Consider the following 21,340-nt stretch of genomic DNA (forward strand, 5'->3'; position numbering starts at 1 on the left):
ACAAAAGAGGTAGTCGTGAAGATTATTGTTACATTCCAGTTACCCCAAAAGTGTCTTCTAGAAAATTAAGAATGACGGCTTGCACGTTACTGTTAAATATAAAAAGTTCAAGTAGCCGCATTTGCCATGTCTTTGCGCGTACCCTTCATAAATCTGGAAACAAATCTACTGGAAAACGAAATCTACCACACACACACACACACGAATAAAACCCACGAAACTGGGACATAAAATTTTTACTATCGAAATATGGACATATATTTCTTAAAATAAAATTGTAGAGGACATTACACAGTTGCCTGTAGTCAATCTTAACTTATAGGCTGTAAGCTGTATTAAGGATATACCACTCGCTGTATAAATTTTTCATTATAAGGAAACGAGGCTTGCAGAGTTCTCTTTTAATGAAAAATGTATACAGCGAGTGGAATATCATTGATACCGCGAACATACTATACATATATTTTATTTATATCGCATACACATTCACATATTTGACTTTGAACGGAGTTAAGATTGACTACAGGCAACTGTGTATTGACTAAGTAAATGAACTCCTCTCATCACTGCCGAGTGTGTTCGCTACAAAATGTAGTTCTGTGCATCTTGTGGTTATTCATAATAACATTTGCATATGGATATGTTGATTGTTTTCTTTTATGAGTTTCTATTTTTGTCACATTGATAATATCAATATCGACTTTTATGATTTAAACATGAAATATGGTTTTAATGAAGAAAGTGCTAAAAAAAAAAACACATGCTGACCTTTTTGAACACTGAACGCTCAGCTATTCACGTATTGGCGCATGAAAATTAGTGTGGAATAGAAACTAAGTGAAATGACGAACCAGCGAGAGGTAATTAAAATATTTTAATGTATTTCCATTTGATCTGAGTCCTTATTCTGCTTTAATTAGCATTACTACCGACCATACAATTCTCTCTCTCTCTCTCTCTCTCTCTCTCGCGTCGGTTCGACTTAAGTTTTACCTTGATTCGTAGGTCCAGAGGCATCGTCATATGACACAAGCGAAAATCCTCTACGCTCGTCTTTTCGTGGATTTTCGCCTGTATCTTGCTACATTGGTCCAGACGGGGAGGTGGGGGGGGGGGGCCTAATGACATTTTCATATTTAATTAATATTAGATTTTAGAACGTTATAATAGGTTTAGGTAACAACAACCACGTCAACAAAAAAAAGCATTAAATTAGAGTACGTGTAGCTCGTAAACAACAATTTCGTGTCGACAGGTTATTGCAACTTTGTATCACTGATTATATAAACACTAGATAAATCCCAAGGAAAGCGTACACATACTCAACTTGACGTCAATTACTGTTACGACGAGCCATATTCTTGTAGGTTACCTGGTGTAAGTTCAGTGTAAAGTTTTTCGTTTCATGCAGCCAAAATTCTTTTTCTGTCTCACTCCAGATTTCTGCGTATTTTGTCCCTTATGCATGGGATGGGAGGGGAGAATTGAAAACAGAAAGGACTGCGACGAAATTGTGTATCATATTGAATTCATTTTGAATACTACTATATTAATACTTGTTATCGTTATTTTCATAGGTCACTAATGATTAAGGAGTGGAAATTCATACTTGACAGCACACAGTTGCAAGAATGTTTATATATGCGTAATATTGCGCCATCTGCGGATCACAACTTGATATACCAATAGTATTTGCATATTAAATAGCTTTATACCAAAACTTTAAAAGCCATGTTTTTTAATGTATGTGGTATAAAAATAAAAACATATATGTTATATACTTTGTATCCCAATGGCCTTAATACCAAGGCACTGCATACAATTGTGTAAAATCTTAATAAAAAAATCGATATGTTGTATATCCTTTATAAATATATTATTGTAAGTATGACTGTTATTTCATTTATTCAGGTTTCGTTAGAGACTCACGTATTTTGTTATCCTGTAATACATATCATTTTTGACGTTATGTCAATGACGTAATTATCATTTTATATTTAAAGTTTACTGCATTTGTACGGAAAATAAGAAAGAGCTTTTAGGAAAATACTGCGCGATCTTGCGGAGTGAAGTATTTTGCAGAAGAAACGAGTTCATATTTTCCCATACAAATGTAATACCTTTGGGCCCCGAGTGGTCTAAAGCGCTCTCCGTTACGGATCGCTGCCATCTCACCTCTGTCTGCGTGAGTTCGAGTCTCAGATTCGGCTAATGCGGGTATGTGAGAAAGCTTGCCAGTAGCTTCTCGTGGGTCGGTGCTTCTTTCTGGGGTTTTCCCGGGTTATTCATCCACCATTAATACTGGCCGCCATGTATAGCCTATCGTGTGCGGAAAAATGGCGTTAGACCCTAGAACAACAACAGCAGTAACCTTTTTATCATATGCTCATTTGGTTTAACTACCTATGGCTTAACAACAAAAAAAAGACATTACAAGAAACAATGTAATTGAATTCATGCTTATTCCAAATTAAATCCATAACCATAGATTCATCAATACATACTAACAGTATTTATGCGCACAAAGATCTGCGTAGCGACCTTTTAACTTAGTCGCGCGCTCTACATCAGTTTAAAGAAGAATCGAAAACTTTGGTCTACTAAAATCGAAATTTAGTGTCATATTGTGAATGAATGCGCATGAATTTTGTTTCTGTGTTGATCCATCTCAGTTCTGCAGTTCTTATTATGAGAGGCTGGATAATTGGTTCAAGTCAAGTGAAATAAGGTGAATGGATTGCAGCTGGAAATGCAGGCTACTCGCAATTACAATGCAGCTTTTTTTGTTTCAGGTTTTGCACGACATTTGTGTCGAATGTGAAGAACTAACTAAGAAAGTACAGTTTGAGGAAATTCAAAATTTATAAATGCAAGTATATTTATTACCATTCATATTACCAGCTAAAGAAAACATACGTATGCCCCGTCACTAGCATCTCGCTGTTGAAGGCCCCCCCCCCCCCCCGTTATGACCTGTAACTTACAGTGTGTCTTCCATCGCTATCCTAACATTTCATCAAAACAGTTACACGGGGAAAATTGAAACGCTGTTGTGTGACATTCCATTTATCCAGCGGAAATAATACATTTTCGTCGTCTTGGATTATTGGTTCTGATGCTCTTAGGTTCCTAACAAAATCTTCACTTGCATTTTTTCTCTCGAATCTACAGTAGCATATTTGACAAACTCGTAAAACGGAACGTCTCTAATAGATATGTGATAACTTGCTCTCAATATGCTCTTTTATGCTATATTTTTAGACACTAGAGAGCACTCGTCATAGTCTTAACCATTCAATTTGCGAAAAATATATGAGTATTCTCCTAAATAACTTTTTCAATGATCAGAACGGTAATTTAATTTACTGCGTCTCTCACGTTTTTTGTAGACGTTGCGAATATCACATCGCGTTCATTCGTTAGCTTGTTTTGAAAGTTACGTTTCTGACTCAGTTAACTCGTCCACATCGTAAAATTTGTCATCTATACTTTCAAACGGACGTAAAAGCCGCTTTAGTTCATTCACAAAACAAATTTAACCAACCAAATCATTAAGCGTCTACTAAAAGAGTGTACATGGTTTGTTTACAAAGTAGTTCCTAATACACTATACTATCTTTAGGCACACGTGTTGTGCACGTGCGTGCAATATGAAGGTGTTCAGTATCTTAAAATACTGTACGGTTCTGACATTGTAAAGTTAACAGAGACAAAAATGAATATTTAATATAAAGTTACGGAGACAAAAATGCAAACATGCATCAAATAGTTTTAAAAACAAAGCTTCGTGAAAAAGTGCCACGAATACTCAAATAATCTTTACATAAATTGCTTCATAGGTCTATATTTTCACACTTTTTTGAACTTCCATCTCTGAATTGTTGCCTTGAAAAATCAAACGTGATAATTCATGCAACTTGCTTTGAAACCTGAAACATTGCTGCTACGTGGAACATAATGCAGCCTGCATGGAAATGTCAGCTCTTGGTGTTACGTGTATGGACATGTAAAACCTTAATAATATACAAACCCCTAGGTACTGGGCCACTTATTCTGTCTTATGCAGTTTAAACCGGTTAACAAGTTTTCATCCACTCCAGGCCAATATCCTTCTAATCATCCAAATGTTTATGAATAACCCGAGCCATTGGTCCTCGAAATATTTATGACAGCAAAATACAAAACCACCTGCGCCGGTGACATTCAAAAATAGCTGTTATGAAAAAGAAAACGAATATTTGGGCCTGGTCTTCAAATCTGTATGGAAAAAGAACCAGGCCTCTAGACATAGAGACTTTTATGAAAATAAAATCTAGACCATTGTCTTGTAATAAAATCTTCTGCAGGCCTTGCTGTTAACATGTTGGTAGATTTATCCCGCTAACTATTTCTATGTTCAATTTGTTTTATTCTCTTCCATAATTTTAATTTTGCCATGTTTAACTTGTGACAACAATTTATTTACATTGGTACATGCAACTGGACTTTAATGATGGTAATATATATATATATATATATATATATATATATATATATATATATATATATATATATATATATATATATATATATATATATATATATATATATATTCTTTTTTAAATACTGTTTGTTGTTTGTGGTTTTTTGTTGTTGTATTTTTGTTGTTTTGTTTGTTGTTTTTATTTTTACTTTAAAGATGCTTTTCTTTAATTGTTATAATTTATTTAACAAATTATTCAGGTGTCGTTTTACAATTTGTTTCTGTAAAATCAATAATTACGCTTTGATCTGTCTATTCCTTCCTTAAAACAACAAACATCAGCAAATAGAGAGCATGTAATCGTCCTAAGGAAGAGTATCAATGTTTCTTTCTTGCGTCAAACTGAATTCATTCAAATATACCGTCGACAATAAATACAATTGGCGATCATAGATAGAATCAAAGACTAGAATCTCCTGTGGTAATGCAGGCTGTAGTGGTTTCGAATTATCTCTATGTATTATGGTGCACTGGAAGTTCACATCGCTTGTAATTTGAGTAAATTTTAACTCATACCACTACTATCAGTATGGTATTTTGCTTGCATCTCGGAATAATTAGAGTGAACAGTTGAACAGAAAACAAAAAGCATGGCCTGGACGTCAAGCTCTACCAAGGGACCACAAGAAAAACTTGCAAAGGTTTCTTAAACAAATAACATAAATATATGATTACTATCAAATAATCAAATGATCACTATTCAATGATCAGGTAATAAAATATTCTTGTAGTGAATTTCTGCAGAAGAGGAGTAAATGTTGAATGAAAAATTACGGTGGGTTTAGTAAAAATGTGGAAGACATGTGCACAATTAAACGTACCGCACAGTAACACGTTATGAACGATCGCCTATTTTCTGACTGTGGACGTTTGATAGCGTGCACCTGAATCAAATTTTTGACATTCAGCATAACACGTGCTTACAACAAATGCTGCTATTTATAATTATCTGCAACAGCACTTGAATGCAACAAAATGGCGGCCGCTGTGAGATATATATCACCTTCCCAGGTTTTCATATTTTACAAGCTGGTGTCAAGGGCAGATGTATTCTGACAATTGATATCAGTACAGTGATATTATTGAGGAGACACATAACTACCGTGGATATTATACCGTGCTAAGGTAAACAGATGAATCCTACTATCTTTCTCTCATTTCAGTGTAAAATATATATTCATATTCAATATAAAAGTAGTTTAGTGTGTGGTTTACCTGGATCAATGATTAATAACTTACTCAGCCGATTAAACTTTACAAAATGACAAAATTGCAGTTATACTTTTTTTAAAAAAAAACATATATGAATATGGTGTTAGAACTTTCGACATTTATTTACCTATTTAACCACGTGGCTTTGTCCAAAACTGCATGGTTAAAAGACTATATTAACTTTAGAAAAATAAAGACACTGAAGTTCTACTGCAGAAAATAATATATAATTTGAAAACGTCAATAATATATATATATATATATATATATATATATATATATATATATATATATATATATATATATATATATATATATATATATATATATATATATAATATTCTGATGCGGGAACATATTAAAATCGATATGAAAAATAAAGAGGAAACACCTATGACAGATTATGCGCTTAAAGAACTGATACAACAGTCTTACACAAATTGACACCACCCCCCACAGAGATTTCAATATAGAAGGGTTGATGTTACTCTGATGACCAGCACCAGACCATCATATTTCATTTACAAGCACAGCAAAAATGTACTAATGTTTACATATATATTTTGACAGCTATATCTGTGTTTCCATTTTTTAAAATAAAAAAATAATATAAACAGAGTAATGTGAAAAGTAGGACTCGGTGAAGCTTGGTGAAAGTTATATGTCAAAGTTACACATTAACATTATGAGTTCTACTTTATTCCTTCATTTCTGTACGATTAAACTTCATCATTATAATAACTACTATATTTTGTAGATCCACCTTGACTATCCATAAAATTAAAAACGCAGGCAAAATGCAGGACATAACTAGAGCTGTACAAACTTATATAAGTACGAAATCAGGCATGTGCGTTTCCAAGATTACATTTTAACATGGTTTCGTTGTCATTATAATTTTTTCTCTCTCTTTGCAACTGGACTATAATACAGCCGGTTATCTGTGTGGAGACAACTGGAATAAGCAATAGATGCAATAGCCACCGTCATGACTAGAATCCCGTGTAAACCACGATATGGCGACCTCAGGCGACAGCCAATCAAGTCAGGTCCATGTGCTGCTAAATCTACCCAATAACATCTCTGTGGCATGTTCTTTCACAGTGTCTGTTTGTGAACAATTGGAGAAAAACGCAAAAATAACGCGTTTCATTTAACAGGCAACTGGTTAAAGTTTTGTTTCTCCAAATGTTACCGGTTATAAAAGTAACGCGTTACTCTTACTAAATTGAGCTCATTTCTTTGAGGGAAAGTAACGCGTAACGTTTTGATGTGTAATATATTTTCTTTAAAACCCGTGACAATTTATACTAACCATTTAATCGGAATATTTTGGCACCTACATTTTCACTTCAAACATATCAAAACGAATGTTCATAATCATGATGGCATACAGCAATACTGGAAAAATGTTTAATATTACTAAACACGTGACAGACGCCGCGGCTACATCATATCTATATATCCGAATAAACTAATAACTTTATGATACTTTTAAAAAAATCATACAAGACAAAGATTCTTAAACTTTGTCTAACTTTATTAATTAAAGTACATTAATTAATCGCATTCCGTTATCTCTGATTCCTAACTCACAACAATACTCGACAATAGGCATATACTCGTGCATGGATACATCAGACAAATCCATGGTTGTAATGAGTATGAATTATATTTACACCATATTTGCAAAACCGTCTAATGGTTATCGTTCTTTCCTGATCTGACTAATTTGTTTAAAGTGTGTTATGAACAGTGGGCTATCCATTAATAAACACTTGATCGATCTTCTTTTTGTGTTAAAAAGAAAATATATTGTAATCTGCAAAGGGGTATCTTTACCGAGCAAATCTAACACTCGCGTGAATTCTGCTAGAAGTCACTTGTTTCCCCTTATTTTCAATGACTTCTCGGCAACAACCGTTGCCCTACTGGAAGTTCTAACAACGCGCCTCGACTCTACACAACTTTCCTTTAATTGACGAATGACCACAAAATATTTCACATTTGCATCACAACTTCACAACTGCATGGCAACCTCACAACTGCATGGTTTCTTCTTGTTAGAAATCCGTAATGTCAATACTTAAATACCATAAGATACAAATCACCACTCAAAAACACAACAACAACAAAAAAACAGGTCTCTGGGAGAAACGACAAAATTCATATTGATTGACTTGTGGGTGTTGTACACTGTGCGGCATACACTGGGAGGACCCCACTCCGCACGCTTGTAATACAATGAACATGAGATGCTCTTGCCGCATTACCCCCCCCCCCCCCACACACAAACATATTGCCATATCAGAATTCCTAAAGCTTGGTACATTTTATTTATTTTAATGACCTCTGACATTGATGTCCCCTGTATTTGTTTCACTTTAGTATAAACCATGCTGCCGACGATAAATGACCATGTGGTCTCTAAATATCAGTTGAATTTTTACAAGACAGTAAAAAGGATTAAGGATTTCAGATTTAAATGTGAAATTTTTTGTCTAAAGACACAGGAAACGAAGTTTGGAGATTTTCTTTCACACTGGACAAAACGGCTGTGAGAGAATCCTTGTACTGAAGAGCTAACCTTTCCTTTTACTGGCCTGGATTTCTGGAATCTGTCCTTTGTAATTCACTGAACATGATCCAAATCACACCCATTAAGTCTTCTTTATTTGTTTTATGTGCAACAATTTTGCAAGGAAAGCAATATATTCAATTTTAAAAAGACATGTGATGAAAGATACATTGTGCATAAAGTACTCATATAAAAGAGTCTGGACAATATATCAGTAGATCACGGTACTTTAGTTAGAGCTTTCGTTTTAGGAAACTTTAAAATCTTTTAAACGGAATTTACTAATATACTGTACAAATGTATGAAAGAATGTTTAACTTTAATAAATACTGCTACATGCGAATATGAGAAAGTACATTTTTAAGTACATTTCGTTTCTCCGAGATTACTTGCACGATCACATTAACGTTAGGTATTTAAGCCTACTACCCCTCGAATTCAGCCCCACTAAACAAACGAAAATTGGTCTTTTCTATCCCTCATTTGGGCCAACGGTAATAACTCTTGTCCATCACCTCTCTCGTTGTCACCAGGAGCTGCTAATTTTTAAGCTGAGGGATATTCCAACGAGTATGGCGTAGTGGTGGTGGTGGTGGTCGTGGGGTAAGTAATGTGATCAAGTGTTATCGGAGAAATAAAATTTACTTTAAAAGTTGTTTTCTCCTTAAAATACGTTCAATTTAGGATAATATATAATACGAGGAGGGAATGTTGAGCATCCGACGTATACCTCGAGTATCCTTCTGGGAAATAATCGCTGCATTTCCCAAGGGAACGATAACCCGTTCTCCTAATATGATGAACGACACAGCCTAAGGACACTTGATCCGTAACTCGTATATGCGGTTAAAAAGAAGATTACTAAATTATTCTTACCGGCAAATTCCCCTTGTCGAATCCAGCGAAGCAAAGAGGGTGTTTTGGCTTTTAATTAGGTTTGGTCGTAAATTTTGGTCGCCGCCACTGCACCCATCATATTCAAAGTTTGTCTCTTTGAGATAAAAGATGGATAATGTTGACTCTGCATGCCAACCAACAGCCTCTATTATGTCCCGGATCCAAACGTTAAGTTCCAATGCGAGGCTCGCAGAGAACAAACTGATTTCATGAGCTGAGATCTTCGTGTAGGGACTCTGATCTCTTGAGACCTCAGAGTACGTCAAGCATATAGCCTATTTCAACCACGAAGATACGGTTTGATAGGGATAATCTGCTTCGCGGCTTTCACCGAAAAAAAGAGTCAGACGCGCGCGGATGTGTGTGTGTGTGTGTGTAAATATCAAATCCCAAGCATCGAGAAGAAAAAAAACATGTCCTCAAATCCGAAAAAAAAGACTGATGCAGCGACCATTCTGTATAAATGATTCGACTTATACTGTATAGAGTGTCGGCTCGGACACTGCGTCTGCCGAGAATATGCCTGATTTGTACTTGGTTGAGATGGGCTTGGCTGAACATAGTAACTGCCACATGAGAACGCACAGGTCGGGTGATATGGTGCACACCCGTTTTGAGGAGTTAGGTCATCACTACAGAGTTTTCCGACATAATTTAGACTATTTTTTCCCTAATAGTCGATCCTTCCATAACTATACGGCTTTGATGACAGCCTTCATTTTGAGGAAATTGATGCGGAGAGGCGAATTCCATGTCTTCGACGTGCCGTTGACCGTAGCGAAGTTCGGCAACAGGTGGGTACCCCGTCCGTACGTCCTAGCATCGGCCCCTATTGTCATTTCTACTTAGGGATACTCCAGAGGAATCCCAGTCGTGGTCCAGCCTGAGTTGCACCACTAATGTCAGAATGATTGTACCACGTGCGTGATCATGACGTGGTGACTTGAAAAGGGGCGCTACTGGGCCGGTATGGTCATATAGAAGGGTGAATATAAAGATGGTCATGCGCGTTCAAGTAAGCCGCCGTACTGAATAATCAAAGGATTTGTAAAATCTCTCTCGCTGAAATTGAAGTCATAATGTAAACGGGCTCGACGAGTACGACGCACCATACAAAGCGAACGTGCGGAAGCAGTACCAAACTGAGGTTGGTAAGAAAACCCATACCCAGAGGTACAAAACGCCATGAATGATTATCGGATTTTTTTTCAGCTCACTAGGAAACGATGGTGATTCAAAAGTGATAGATAATCATTGCTGTCCTTGCGAAGAATAGAACTTATATGTTTTTGGAAGATGAAGTCGACCGGAACAGGGTGATGACGCAATCCATGAAATTTTATACAAGCACAGAGGCTGATGTTTAAGCCTTAGTGTTGTGATTATAACTCATAAACCGTTATTGTGGTACGTAAAACGGATAAATTCCTTGACGCGAACTGGATAAGGACGTCAAAAAATACGCATCTGTCTAATTAAAACTGGTGAAGATATATTGATCTCGCCTTTTCCATGCTGACCATCAGTGGGATAATGTATTGGCTGAGCAAACTCAGGTCGGTGATAGGCCTCAACTTGCCGTTTGCCTTTTCGATAAGACGCAGCCTGGAAAAAAAACCCAGGAGATTATTGTTTTAGCACAATCCCGACCGCCAGTTTGTAGAAAACCTCCCTTCTCCGGATCGGACAGTACATACACGAAAATGGGAAAGAACGAAAGAGGAGGCTGTATCAATGAAATCAGACGCTCCTCTGAAATGACAAATTCGTTCTGAGGAAATAACTTAATTCAGTGAGACTGAAATTGCAGAGTTGGGCGCTCGCCTGTACGTCTTCTACGGGTGGCGAGATTGACAGAGTTAACCAGCGCATTGACGATGGAATGGTGAGCTGTCCTGTTAAAATGCGCCTGGACTTACAGACCTGAAAGTCATGCTCGGAAATGCGGAGGACTTACGCCCACTGGGCTGCCAAAACTTTGTGGAACACTCCCTCAGTGAATCAGGAAAACCTGTGCAGCAAGAGATAGAAACAAGGGTAAAATCTGGCCTGAATGTAATAATTGCGTCATCGTCTCCAGAACCAGACGACACGTCTGTTTAAAGGTGGTAGATTGCATAACGTCAACTTTTTTTACCCCATTTCTGCTGTAGTAACTGTAGCTGACGCTTTTACACGTTGCACGTTTGGGGAGGGGTGAGGCAGCAGCGTCCACCACAAAGCTCGCAAGAGGTGCTAACTTTGGACGTATGCTTAGGATATCAACAAGTTATCTTTGCTTCATTTATTTTCTATCTCGCCCTTTGGTTGCATTTTTAGAACTAACGTCCAGACTTCTTTCGACAATGTAGCGCACACGCTGCGGCGCAGAGATGAAGTACATTTTGTACATACTAGGCAAGATTCGTTTGTATCTTTTTTCCTTTAAATTTCTTGCATTTTCTGTACTTGGTCTACATTTTATACTGAAGCGACACAAGAAGACAAGGAAAATTATAAATGAACAATTCCGCGTGTTAAAAAGTAGCTGATACGCCACACATTACCAACGGATTCTCACGCTAAACCGTGAATGACAACATGTGTTCAACGATATCATGTTGTACACATGTTGTACACATAGTCTAAATCGACTAAGTCCGTAGAATGTGACAAATTAACCTAAAATTTAGGCAAAAAAATGCAAACATAAAGTATACAATCCGTAGAAGCATGATTTCTACGCACAATAAATCCAAATCTTCTAGGTGGATGGCGATACGTTGTCACTTATATTGTCGTAGATTGTTGTGGAGTTATATTGGACGTAGCCGATAGCTGACAACAGGTGATCAGGGGAGTTGAAACGGTATGATTAAAAGCGAACAGAGCTGGGACTCATGCGTAATGAGTTCTTTAGAGAGTGTGCATACGTAAAGCAAAACAGGTTAAAGGCACAACCCAAGCAGTTGGAAAATAATGGGACCGGAAGTGCATGTAATCTCTGCCATTATATTCCAGTGTTTTGTACAAGCTAGATAACAAAAATGAAGACAGAAGTTCTACAATTGCAACGATATTAGATTTCTCATCAGTTGTACCAGCTATCACAAATTACCTAACAAGTTCAAAGCATACATCATCCTTATTTTGATACAAAACAGAGGAGTTGTCAGACTTCCTCATCCTTGCATACTCATTGACATACTGTGTTTCTGTTTAATTCAAGTCCGTTAAAACGTTTTGAATGTGTACGCCAAAAAATACGAAATTCTGGAAGAAAATCAGTTTGTAGTAAATTCTGTCATTTATTTACTGATTTATTTATTATTTTTTTTTTTTTTTTTTCGGGGGGGGGGGGGGGTGCATCGAAAATGAAACAGGTTGGTTCTTAAAATTCAAATAAAGCCTGGACATATCATTCTTCAAACGATGCTGTTCACTGATCCTTTAAAACGATGCCCATCACTTTCTCTAATAACATAACCAGGCATCTTTTGGGAAGGAGATGGAACCCCTACATATTATTCCAGGTGTCAAGCTACATTGTATTTCCAGGTGTCACTAATATACTTATTTCACCTCAGATTCCACCATACTTGCGTCTCATTTTCACTAGAGGTATGTCTCAGATCGGTAAGATTTTAGTAATTCTTACAACTTGAATTTATTTCAAATGATGCCTCACACACAGGGAATCGTATCATTGCGTCCAATTCAAATGTCAGTCATACATTAGTATACAATAATACTATTTTATACTATATGTATGGCTGATAGTTAAAATATAAGCAATGATTCAACCCCTGGCAAGGTGTGTGGTTAAAAGGGTAGGGCAGATGTCTTACAGGACTGAACACTGAAATTATAGTATCTTTCAGCGTATCACTATCATTGTACATCTGTGTTACAGTGTATCACTGGGTGTTCTGTATGTAAAAAATGACAATGCATGTAATTATATTTAGCACAAAACGTATGCTGTAACCAGGTCCGGTCCTAAGGCAAGGCGAACGAGGCAATCGCATTGGGCTCCGCGCTTTCAGGAAATCGACTCTGAAATGCAATTTTCTTGCTTGGAGCTCCGCTCATCGCTTGCTGATTTGGGGCCCCGCGTCCTGCCTTGGGCCCCGCACATCCTAGGGCTGGGCCTGGCTGTAACATGCAGAAACTGAAGCCTGGTAAGTCACTTAATAGGTCTAATTGTAGCTGGGTATCGTGTTGCTGAATTTCTATTGATTTCACATTGATAACAAAGAAGACCTATAAAACATCGCTAAATGTGTGCACTGAGTCACTGACATTCATGAGTAGTAACTTTGATACTTTCCATAGTAGTTAAGTGGGACACTTTAACCTCACGTAGACTTCTATGTTACAAAGTGTCCCGGCACTAGAGCCTCAAGATTTATAGCCTCACGTAGACTTCTATGTTGAAAAAAGGGTCCCGGTACTATAGCCCCAAACTGGAAATGAACATGGGCCTGTTTAGGCTGAATAGGAATTGACGTTACGGTAGTGGACACTGGCAACAATGTTGCAAGTGGCTGACCTCATTTGGGTTCGTTTTTTCTTCTCTGTCTCTGTTGTGTTTGGCCCTATACCATCCTTGTTTCTAGACAGGCCCTATACAATTTCCCCATTGTCCCTGTACAATCCCAACCTAGATTAAACTTTCCCTTGTCCCGCTATAGTCCCACCAATGTTAAATTTCCCCATGTTTAATTCCTCTTGTCGCTATATTTTCCCATGGTGTTTTCCTTACATGTTCCCATTTGCCCTACGGTATCAATCTATGTATATGTGTTGTATGCGCTATAGATCTGTATGTATAAATCTCTCCTGTATTTGTCTCTCCATAGAGAAGCGCACATTCAGGTCAGCCACTTGCAACATTGTTGCCAGTTTTCCGCCCTATTCAGCATAGCCACTTGCAACATTGTTGCCAGTGTTCCGCCCAATGAAGATCAGCCACTTTCAACATTGTTGCCAGTATTCACTATCGTAACGTCAATTTATATTGAATCTAAACAGGCCCATTGTGCCGGGACTCTTTTCTCAACATAGAAGTCTACGTGAGGCTATAAATCTCGAGGCTTTAGTGTCGGGACCTTTGTTTAACACAGAAGTCTATGTGAGGCTAAAGTGCCCCACTTAACTACTTACCATCTTGGCCATGAGCGGTAGACTGGTTCCTTGTCTCTACTATGCTAATATGCATTCAGTGCACAGTACAGCTCTGTTAGACAAAAAAGTATGCAAATTCTGGAGTGGCAAATGGGATTCCTGAATTACAAATTAATGGAAATGATGGTATTCATTAAGGTTATTTTTTATTACAGCAGAAATAAGACTTATTTGTGAAAAGAGAAAGGGCAGGAAGTTTCGTTTCGTTCAATACTATTTGAATTGTTAAATAACTTAATACTGAGTCAGTCTGTACATTAGCATTACTTTTCTGAACTTACAAAAACAAACAAGTTGTTTAATGTTTACTTATTTTGCTTATTTATTTCATTATTTTTTTTATTTCATTATTATTTTGATAGCTCCAGTGGAATGATACAAAATTATTTTCCTCATAATGTGCACCCGTAATATTTGTGTTGTGCTCCAATTTTAACGACCTAGGAGGTACAAATAGAGGCGCCCGCAAGATTATTTTCGAAAGGGTTGGGTGTAACATGTAGTTGTCAGCTATTAAGTTTTACGGATGTAGGCCAAAACATGTTAAGAGATAAAACCTTTCCCCTATGTGCGGGCGGCAGCGCGTACAAATCCCTCAGTCAGAGAAAGTAGTGGAAACACTGTAATATATGAATATTTATTAAACTGAAAGAATTATAACAGATACATCTGCATCATAGTATGTGCAACAGAAGTTACTAAGAAGGTAGCAATGTGTTGAATCTTCATTAATCGTATGGTGTAGCACCTCCTATTTCCGCCATGGGTAAACATTATCTTCCTTGAGTGACGCTTGTGCCCTCAACTAGATTTATAGTTAGTTTGTTTTGCTTGTAAATTATTCCACTAATCAGTTGTGGTTTTCTTTTCAGTTAGAACTTGTTCGATGTGCCCTTATCTGCTGAACATCTCAGTAGTCAGTACAATAAATTGCTTGTATCACGTGATTGATGAATGGTCAATCATCGAAAGAATGCAGCTGATGTACACCAAGATGAGCTAGATTTTGCAAGCCACTTATAGATACCAGTCAGACATGTTGCCATGCAGTTCTGGCAGCTGATTTGTGTATTGCACGCATTTAAACTTCCTGTCCAATTATTTAATACTATGAAGACAAATTATTAACAATGAGAATTAAAACCCAAATCTGCCCGGTATGTTGACTTTTAAACTGGATTTTTTCTTCTTAAAATCCCACAAATAGGTTAAAATAGGACAAATTAATAAGAAAACAATATACTTGTTGACTTAATTAGTGTGGATATTTATTCTTGACATAAGCACCCTCATGCCATGTAATGGAAAATTGTTATCATGGTCCCTAAAACATTTGTAATCTTCACCGAAAGTATTCAGATTCATTATTGGCCTGACCCCTTAAACATGTACATGTAAACGTAAAGATGTGGTTATAAACCCGTAACATTAATTGTGGTTTCAATATATGACCACTGTGGTTGCAATGTTCACGTTTTGTAGTGAAATTCAAAGACCTGTTTCTACATGCATATGTTTATTACATGGCATACATACTATAACTGACTTAATCATCTTTGTATCCGGTCTCTAGAGTGCCGATTCAACAAAGGGAAATTTTATATTACCATATAGTACTGCTTCCCCCCCCCAAAAAAAAAAAGGTGGAGTGTTTAAGACTTGTCAATTTTTTTTATGAAATTTAAAAACTACAAAAACCAAAACCATATTCTTTGTTTCAGCGGCAGTTGATTTAAATATGTGCATCTATTCACAGTTATCAGGATGTAATAATATACATACTACCAGCAGTGGCGACATAATTGTAAATAACGCCTGGGTCGACGATGATGACCCAAATGGGTTTTGGCGCCCCAGGGCTTCTAGCGCCGGAGGTTTTGGCGCCCCATGCCCTCTTGTTCCCGGGTCCGCGCCGCCCCCTCCCCACGTTAGTACGCTCCCTACCCCCGTTAGTATGCTATTGACTACCAGCAATTATATATATATATATATATATATATATATATATATATATATATATATATATATATATATATATATAATGTGCTCATCTAACGTCTTATGGCCTAACACGGGCGAAACGAAACTTACACGATGAACCTTAAGCGTCGTTTCAGGAGAAAACTAATAAATTTTCCAAACATTTTTGCAAAGAACTTACATTATATGAAGCACATTACACATCGACCAAACGTAGTTTCGCCCGACACTGCTTCGATTCCAAGAAATAAAACAGAAACTGAGCACAATGTTGCCAAGTTGAATACTGTCTATGAGAGACCGCGTAATGGAAATAAACCAATCAGCTACGCGATAACATTAGCAAGTAAACTATAAGCCAATCATAATTGGTGTTTTAAACAAAAGTCGGGCTACTACCTGATGCAATTCGTGTTGGCACTATTTATAACTTCTGCTGGGAAATCCCGGAAAAGAACACGCTACTGTGTATAAAAGGCTGTATTAGGCGTAAGCTTCACTCTAGCGCGTAATACTTAACTATCGCAGACTTGTTAGTATTAATAGCATGTCGAGCACTGGTGAGTTGGAACAGAAGGTGGACGAAATGTCTGTTGCTGAAGGGGAACAAGAAGATATCGTCGATCCATGGAACGTAGTCAGCGCATCCGCTAAGGGAATAGACTACGATAAACTCATCAGTAAGTGATTTTTATAACATCTGTAAAAAAAAAAAAAAAAAACAAATTTAAAAAAAAAATCTACCTTTCACCTAATTGGATTTCATGATTCTCTACCATCTGGTAGATACAGCCTATATCCTCAGTTTTTACGCATTTAAGCACTTTCTTTCACCTTTTCAGAAATCTAGTCGTATATCTCATTACTCTAGAAATAGTAGTTATTTTAGCAAAGTATGGATAGCAAACGACAATTATATATTGCCTCATACTCTTCTTGTATGGCTTTCTGCAAGACGATCCCTTATGGTGAAGTTCGTGTTCCGGCACCCGTTTTGACATACTTCACGGGTTCCACGAAACACCCAAATCTATATACATTCGATATGTGCCACCTCACCTCTTTCTGCATGGGTTCGAGTCGCTGGTTCGGCCAAAGTGGGTATGTGAGAAAGCTTGCCAGTAGCTTCTCGTGGGTCTGTGGTTCTTTCCAGGGGTTTTCCGGGTTCTTATTCCACCGTTTATACTGGCCGCCATGTATAGCCTATCTTGTGCTGACAAATGGCTTTAAAACTACAACAACAACATTCTATACGCTTAATACTAATATACAAAGTATATGTTCTTGCCATCTCAACCAGCTCTTCGCGTCGGGTTTATAATCCTGCGCATCCTACGGCCATTTTGTAATAACCCTTTTATGTTTCATGTTGTTATTTTTGTGTAATGATTCATTTGTTTTTATAGTGTTTGTGAGACATTTTCAGACCTATCACTGGGAAATATGTGTATTTTTAATATCAATAAAGAAAAAGCATTAACGTACAATTTTAAACGGATTTTTCGGAATCGAAGTATACTGTTTGAGAATTTCACCAAGAAAACATGAAAATTTGTTTTGAACAATAGGATTATGGATAGCGATGGATCGTTCTCCTGGAAGTGTTTGGGGTGCGCGAGAGTGGACGATGTCCACAAAAACAGGCTCTGAAAAAATAATCGTTTGCGAGACGCCTCCTTTTATCCCTTTGTAACCCCTCTTACATAAAACAGACTACTCAGTTTTTAGAACAATGTGAGGTCAAAGTCAACCACTGATTTTGTTTTGATCAAATAAAAACTAATGCGCGAAATCTTTTAAACTGTAGTTTTTACTTGAGTGCAAATGACAGCTCTGACTACGCACTATTGAGCCTGTAAATGAAGAAAATGGTCACTTGAAATTTGGAAAACCTAACGACCTACATACGACTGAATGAGTAACGAAAGACAGAAACCCGAAAATGAAAGTAAAACAGAACATGCACAGAATTAGACAACAAAACTGAATTTGCTTGAGGGATACTCTTAGTTTTGCGTAAATTTTCTAGCAAAGTTTCAGCATAATACAAGGTCGAATTTATTTATTTAAAGTGGAATTAGATGTCTTCTATGCAATAAGCAAACAATTAAAATGTACTCCGAAGACAACGGCTAGATAACAATCCTTAGGTACACATGCTATCGCTATTTCGTGGTATTACTACACGAAACTATCAGACAAGTAGGTGAACTGCACAAGATGGATAAGATTTTCTTTAAATAGCATAACATATTGTTTGTTGTTTTGTTTGTTTTGAAACGCTTATGTGTACCATTTATATGCATAAAATCTCGCTAAAGTTCTTTTTTATTTTTAAAAATTGTTTATATTGCCGTTACAATTTTAACTATTTAGAATTTCATCTTTATTCACCGTTCTATGACGCACACCAAAAAGTACCTTGTTTAGTTTGCGTATCACAGGTATTAAAGGTATATTTGTGTGTGTTCGTCTTTGCACAAATATACTCCAAACTCAGTTTGCTTACATATACAGTATGTGATCTCTGGGTATCAAATATTTACGCAAATATAAGAAAAAATAATTTTTAAAAAATGCAGTTAATATTTTGTGTTTGTTCGGTTTTTAAAAAAATACTTTTAACGTAGCTTTGACAGTTTGAGTAATATCGCTAAGATGTTTGCAGTGTCGCAGTTTATAGTGATGTCTAGCACTGGGGCATCATGCCGCGCAATATGGCATCATGTCCCACCAAGTCACATTATCCTGACACCCGGCCGACCAGTCATAACACTAACCTCTTAATGATGAGCGGCAATTTAGGCAGCTGCTAGTACCATTTTTATGTCTTTTGTATGACCTGGCCGGACCTCCCGCATCCGAGGCGGACGCTCTAACTACTTAAGCCACACGAGCAATCGTTAAGAGATTGTTTACCTAGAGTAACGAAATACGCGGAATCGCTATCACATGACTTTAACCAACATTTTTCGAATTTTTTAAGGTTTGACTTGGGATTATTTTGGCGTTTAATAAAGTTATTAAACACGAAAGGTTTCACTAGCCTTTGTATTAATTTATTGTAAAATCCAAAATAATAAAAGTTAAAATACTGGGGTTTTTTTTGTCTCTTTTTCTTACGTACTAATTTTTTCAGTGAATTAGTTCGAAATAGAGACAATTAAATTTCGTTTTAAATTGATGGATTTATTACAAGACGAATTTGCGCATTACCAAATCCTAAATGGATGTGTCCCTCATAAGGGTAATACAAGTTGGTATAAAAACTAGACCGACATAAAGTATTCTACAATATGTTATTGAACACAGAAAAACAATCGATACATGGAAATAAACAAATGTGGATACATTTCCAAAGAATATGTGATAATAATACGTATACAAATAAAAAGGAAAGAACTGAATATGATTTATACATAGAAAATAAACAATAAATACAAGCAGTTTCAAACTATAAAGATGTTCAACGAGCATGTTTCTTTTTTTAGTCAATGTATTCCATGCTTTTGTCTTGCCATTGTTTTTCATTTTGTTTAGTGATTAGACAGGGGAAAAGAAGTTAAATGAGTAAACAAAAAAGTACAGCATATTTAATCAAAGGAAAATATAAATAAAACAAGAGTCCGTCAAAAAGACTGTCGAGTGCTGTAACCATTTCTGATATTCTTCAGCAATAAGATTTTCAAATTATTTGCTGTGACACACATCATGTGCTGTGTATTCCTAGGACCAAATACACACTTTTTCCATATAGGACCAAATACACACCTTTCCATATAGGACCAAATGCACACCATTTCCATATAGGACCAAATACACTGCATAAGAAGTATCTCGTGAAAACCCCATATTGATGAGACCGTTCATTCAGGAGGAGGAGTAAAAACAGGACTTTAAATATGGTGCCCTGGCGGCCATATTGGACGTCGGATCGGCACACTTTTCATTTAGGACCAACTAGACATTTTAAGAAGTCTTGTAGTGACAACCCCGTGTTGATATGACCATCCATTCAGATGGACTAGCGATAACAAACTTGCGCTAACAGACCGACGGACCTTAGACGACGGATTACGGAAAACGGACCATCCCATAAGCTCTTCTGATCTATGACAAGTAGAGTTAATAAAAAATAGTTTGCTTTAAAAAAAAAAAAAAAAAAAAAAAACGAGTTTAGCACACATTTTAAATATTTGATGTGAATAATAAACAAGAAATTAGAACACACGCAGATCTTCTTGTAGATTCTTCGCTAAGAATGACAAACTTTAAATTCACACGAATCTTATAGCCACTTGATGTGGCCAGTAAACAGGGAACTGGAACACAGATCCGCAGGGCCGGATCGGGAGGGAAGTCTGAGGTTTCCGGAAACTTCCTCCAGGCTACAAAACACAAAATCCAGTCTAACGTACTCACACAAACGTACAATGACTTTTCAGATTTTGATTCCACCAGGACAAAAGCACCACAGTAAGTATATTAATTACATATCAATTTGTGGAAGAGTGTTTATATGGGCTGCCAAGTGTGTGAGATATTCCTGAAACTTTGATTACTCGTTCCGATGTCAAACGGGTCGGAACACGCTATACAAGCTCGTTATTTGAATAGTAAGACAGCACTAAAACAAAAATAACACGTGCTATGTCTTACATTGTAGGACTACCCCCTGGAGTTCTTCAGTTGGTACTGTTGTACCTGATGGGTTCGTCTGCTAGTGACAAACCTATTTTTTGTATAAGAAAAGGCTGAACCTTGAAAGTTCTAAGTACACATAAAACACTGCTGTTAAGTCTCATACAATTGCCTCTCATGTTTCTTATCTGGTCTTCTAAGTAAATAATAATGACAGGATTTTTGTTTTTCCCTAAATAATCTCCTGGCTACAGTTAATAGTGTGCAGCTCAATAATTACTGCAATTTTATTGTCTACTATGTTTAATCATAAGTTTAGTTCTTTATTATTTTTTTTTTTTTTT

The 21,340-nt window shown here is 36.7% G+C and overlaps 2 protein-coding genes across 2 annotated transcripts in view; one reads left to right on the forward strand and one right to left on the reverse strand.

Moving 5' to 3' along the window:
• Positions 1-16,608, reverse strand: part of LOC149776593 (BBSome complex member BBS5-like) — a 55,743-nt gene extending 39,135 nt beyond the window's left edge. Inside the window, exon 1 of the mRNA XM_089941067.1 lies at positions 16,537-16,608. Within this exon, the coding sequence (XP_089797193.1) occupies positions 16,537-16,559 (23 nt within the window). The 5' untranslated portion in view covers positions 16,560-16,608. The remainder of the gene's footprint in view (positions 1-16,536) is intronic.
• Positions 16,609-16,785: 177 nt separating this feature from the next.
• LOC149776594 (tryptophan--tRNA ligase, cytoplasmic-like) overlaps positions 16,786-21,340 on the forward strand; it is a 40,197-nt gene continuing 35,642 nt past the window's right edge. Inside the window, exon 1 of the mRNA XM_089941076.1 lies at positions 16,786-17,035. Coding sequence (XP_089797202.1) covers positions 16,903-17,035 — 133 coding nt within the window. The 5' untranslated portion in view covers positions 16,786-16,902. The remainder of the gene's footprint in view (positions 17,036-21,340) is intronic.

This window comes from Sinohyriopsis cumingii, chromosome 18 (assembly GCF_028554795.1).
Source record: "Sinohyriopsis cumingii isolate HCF-2022 chromosome 18, ASM2855479v2, whole genome shotgun sequence".
NCBI classification, from domain to species: Eukaryota; Metazoa; Mollusca; class Bivalvia; order Unionida; family Unionidae; genus Sinohyriopsis; species Sinohyriopsis cumingii.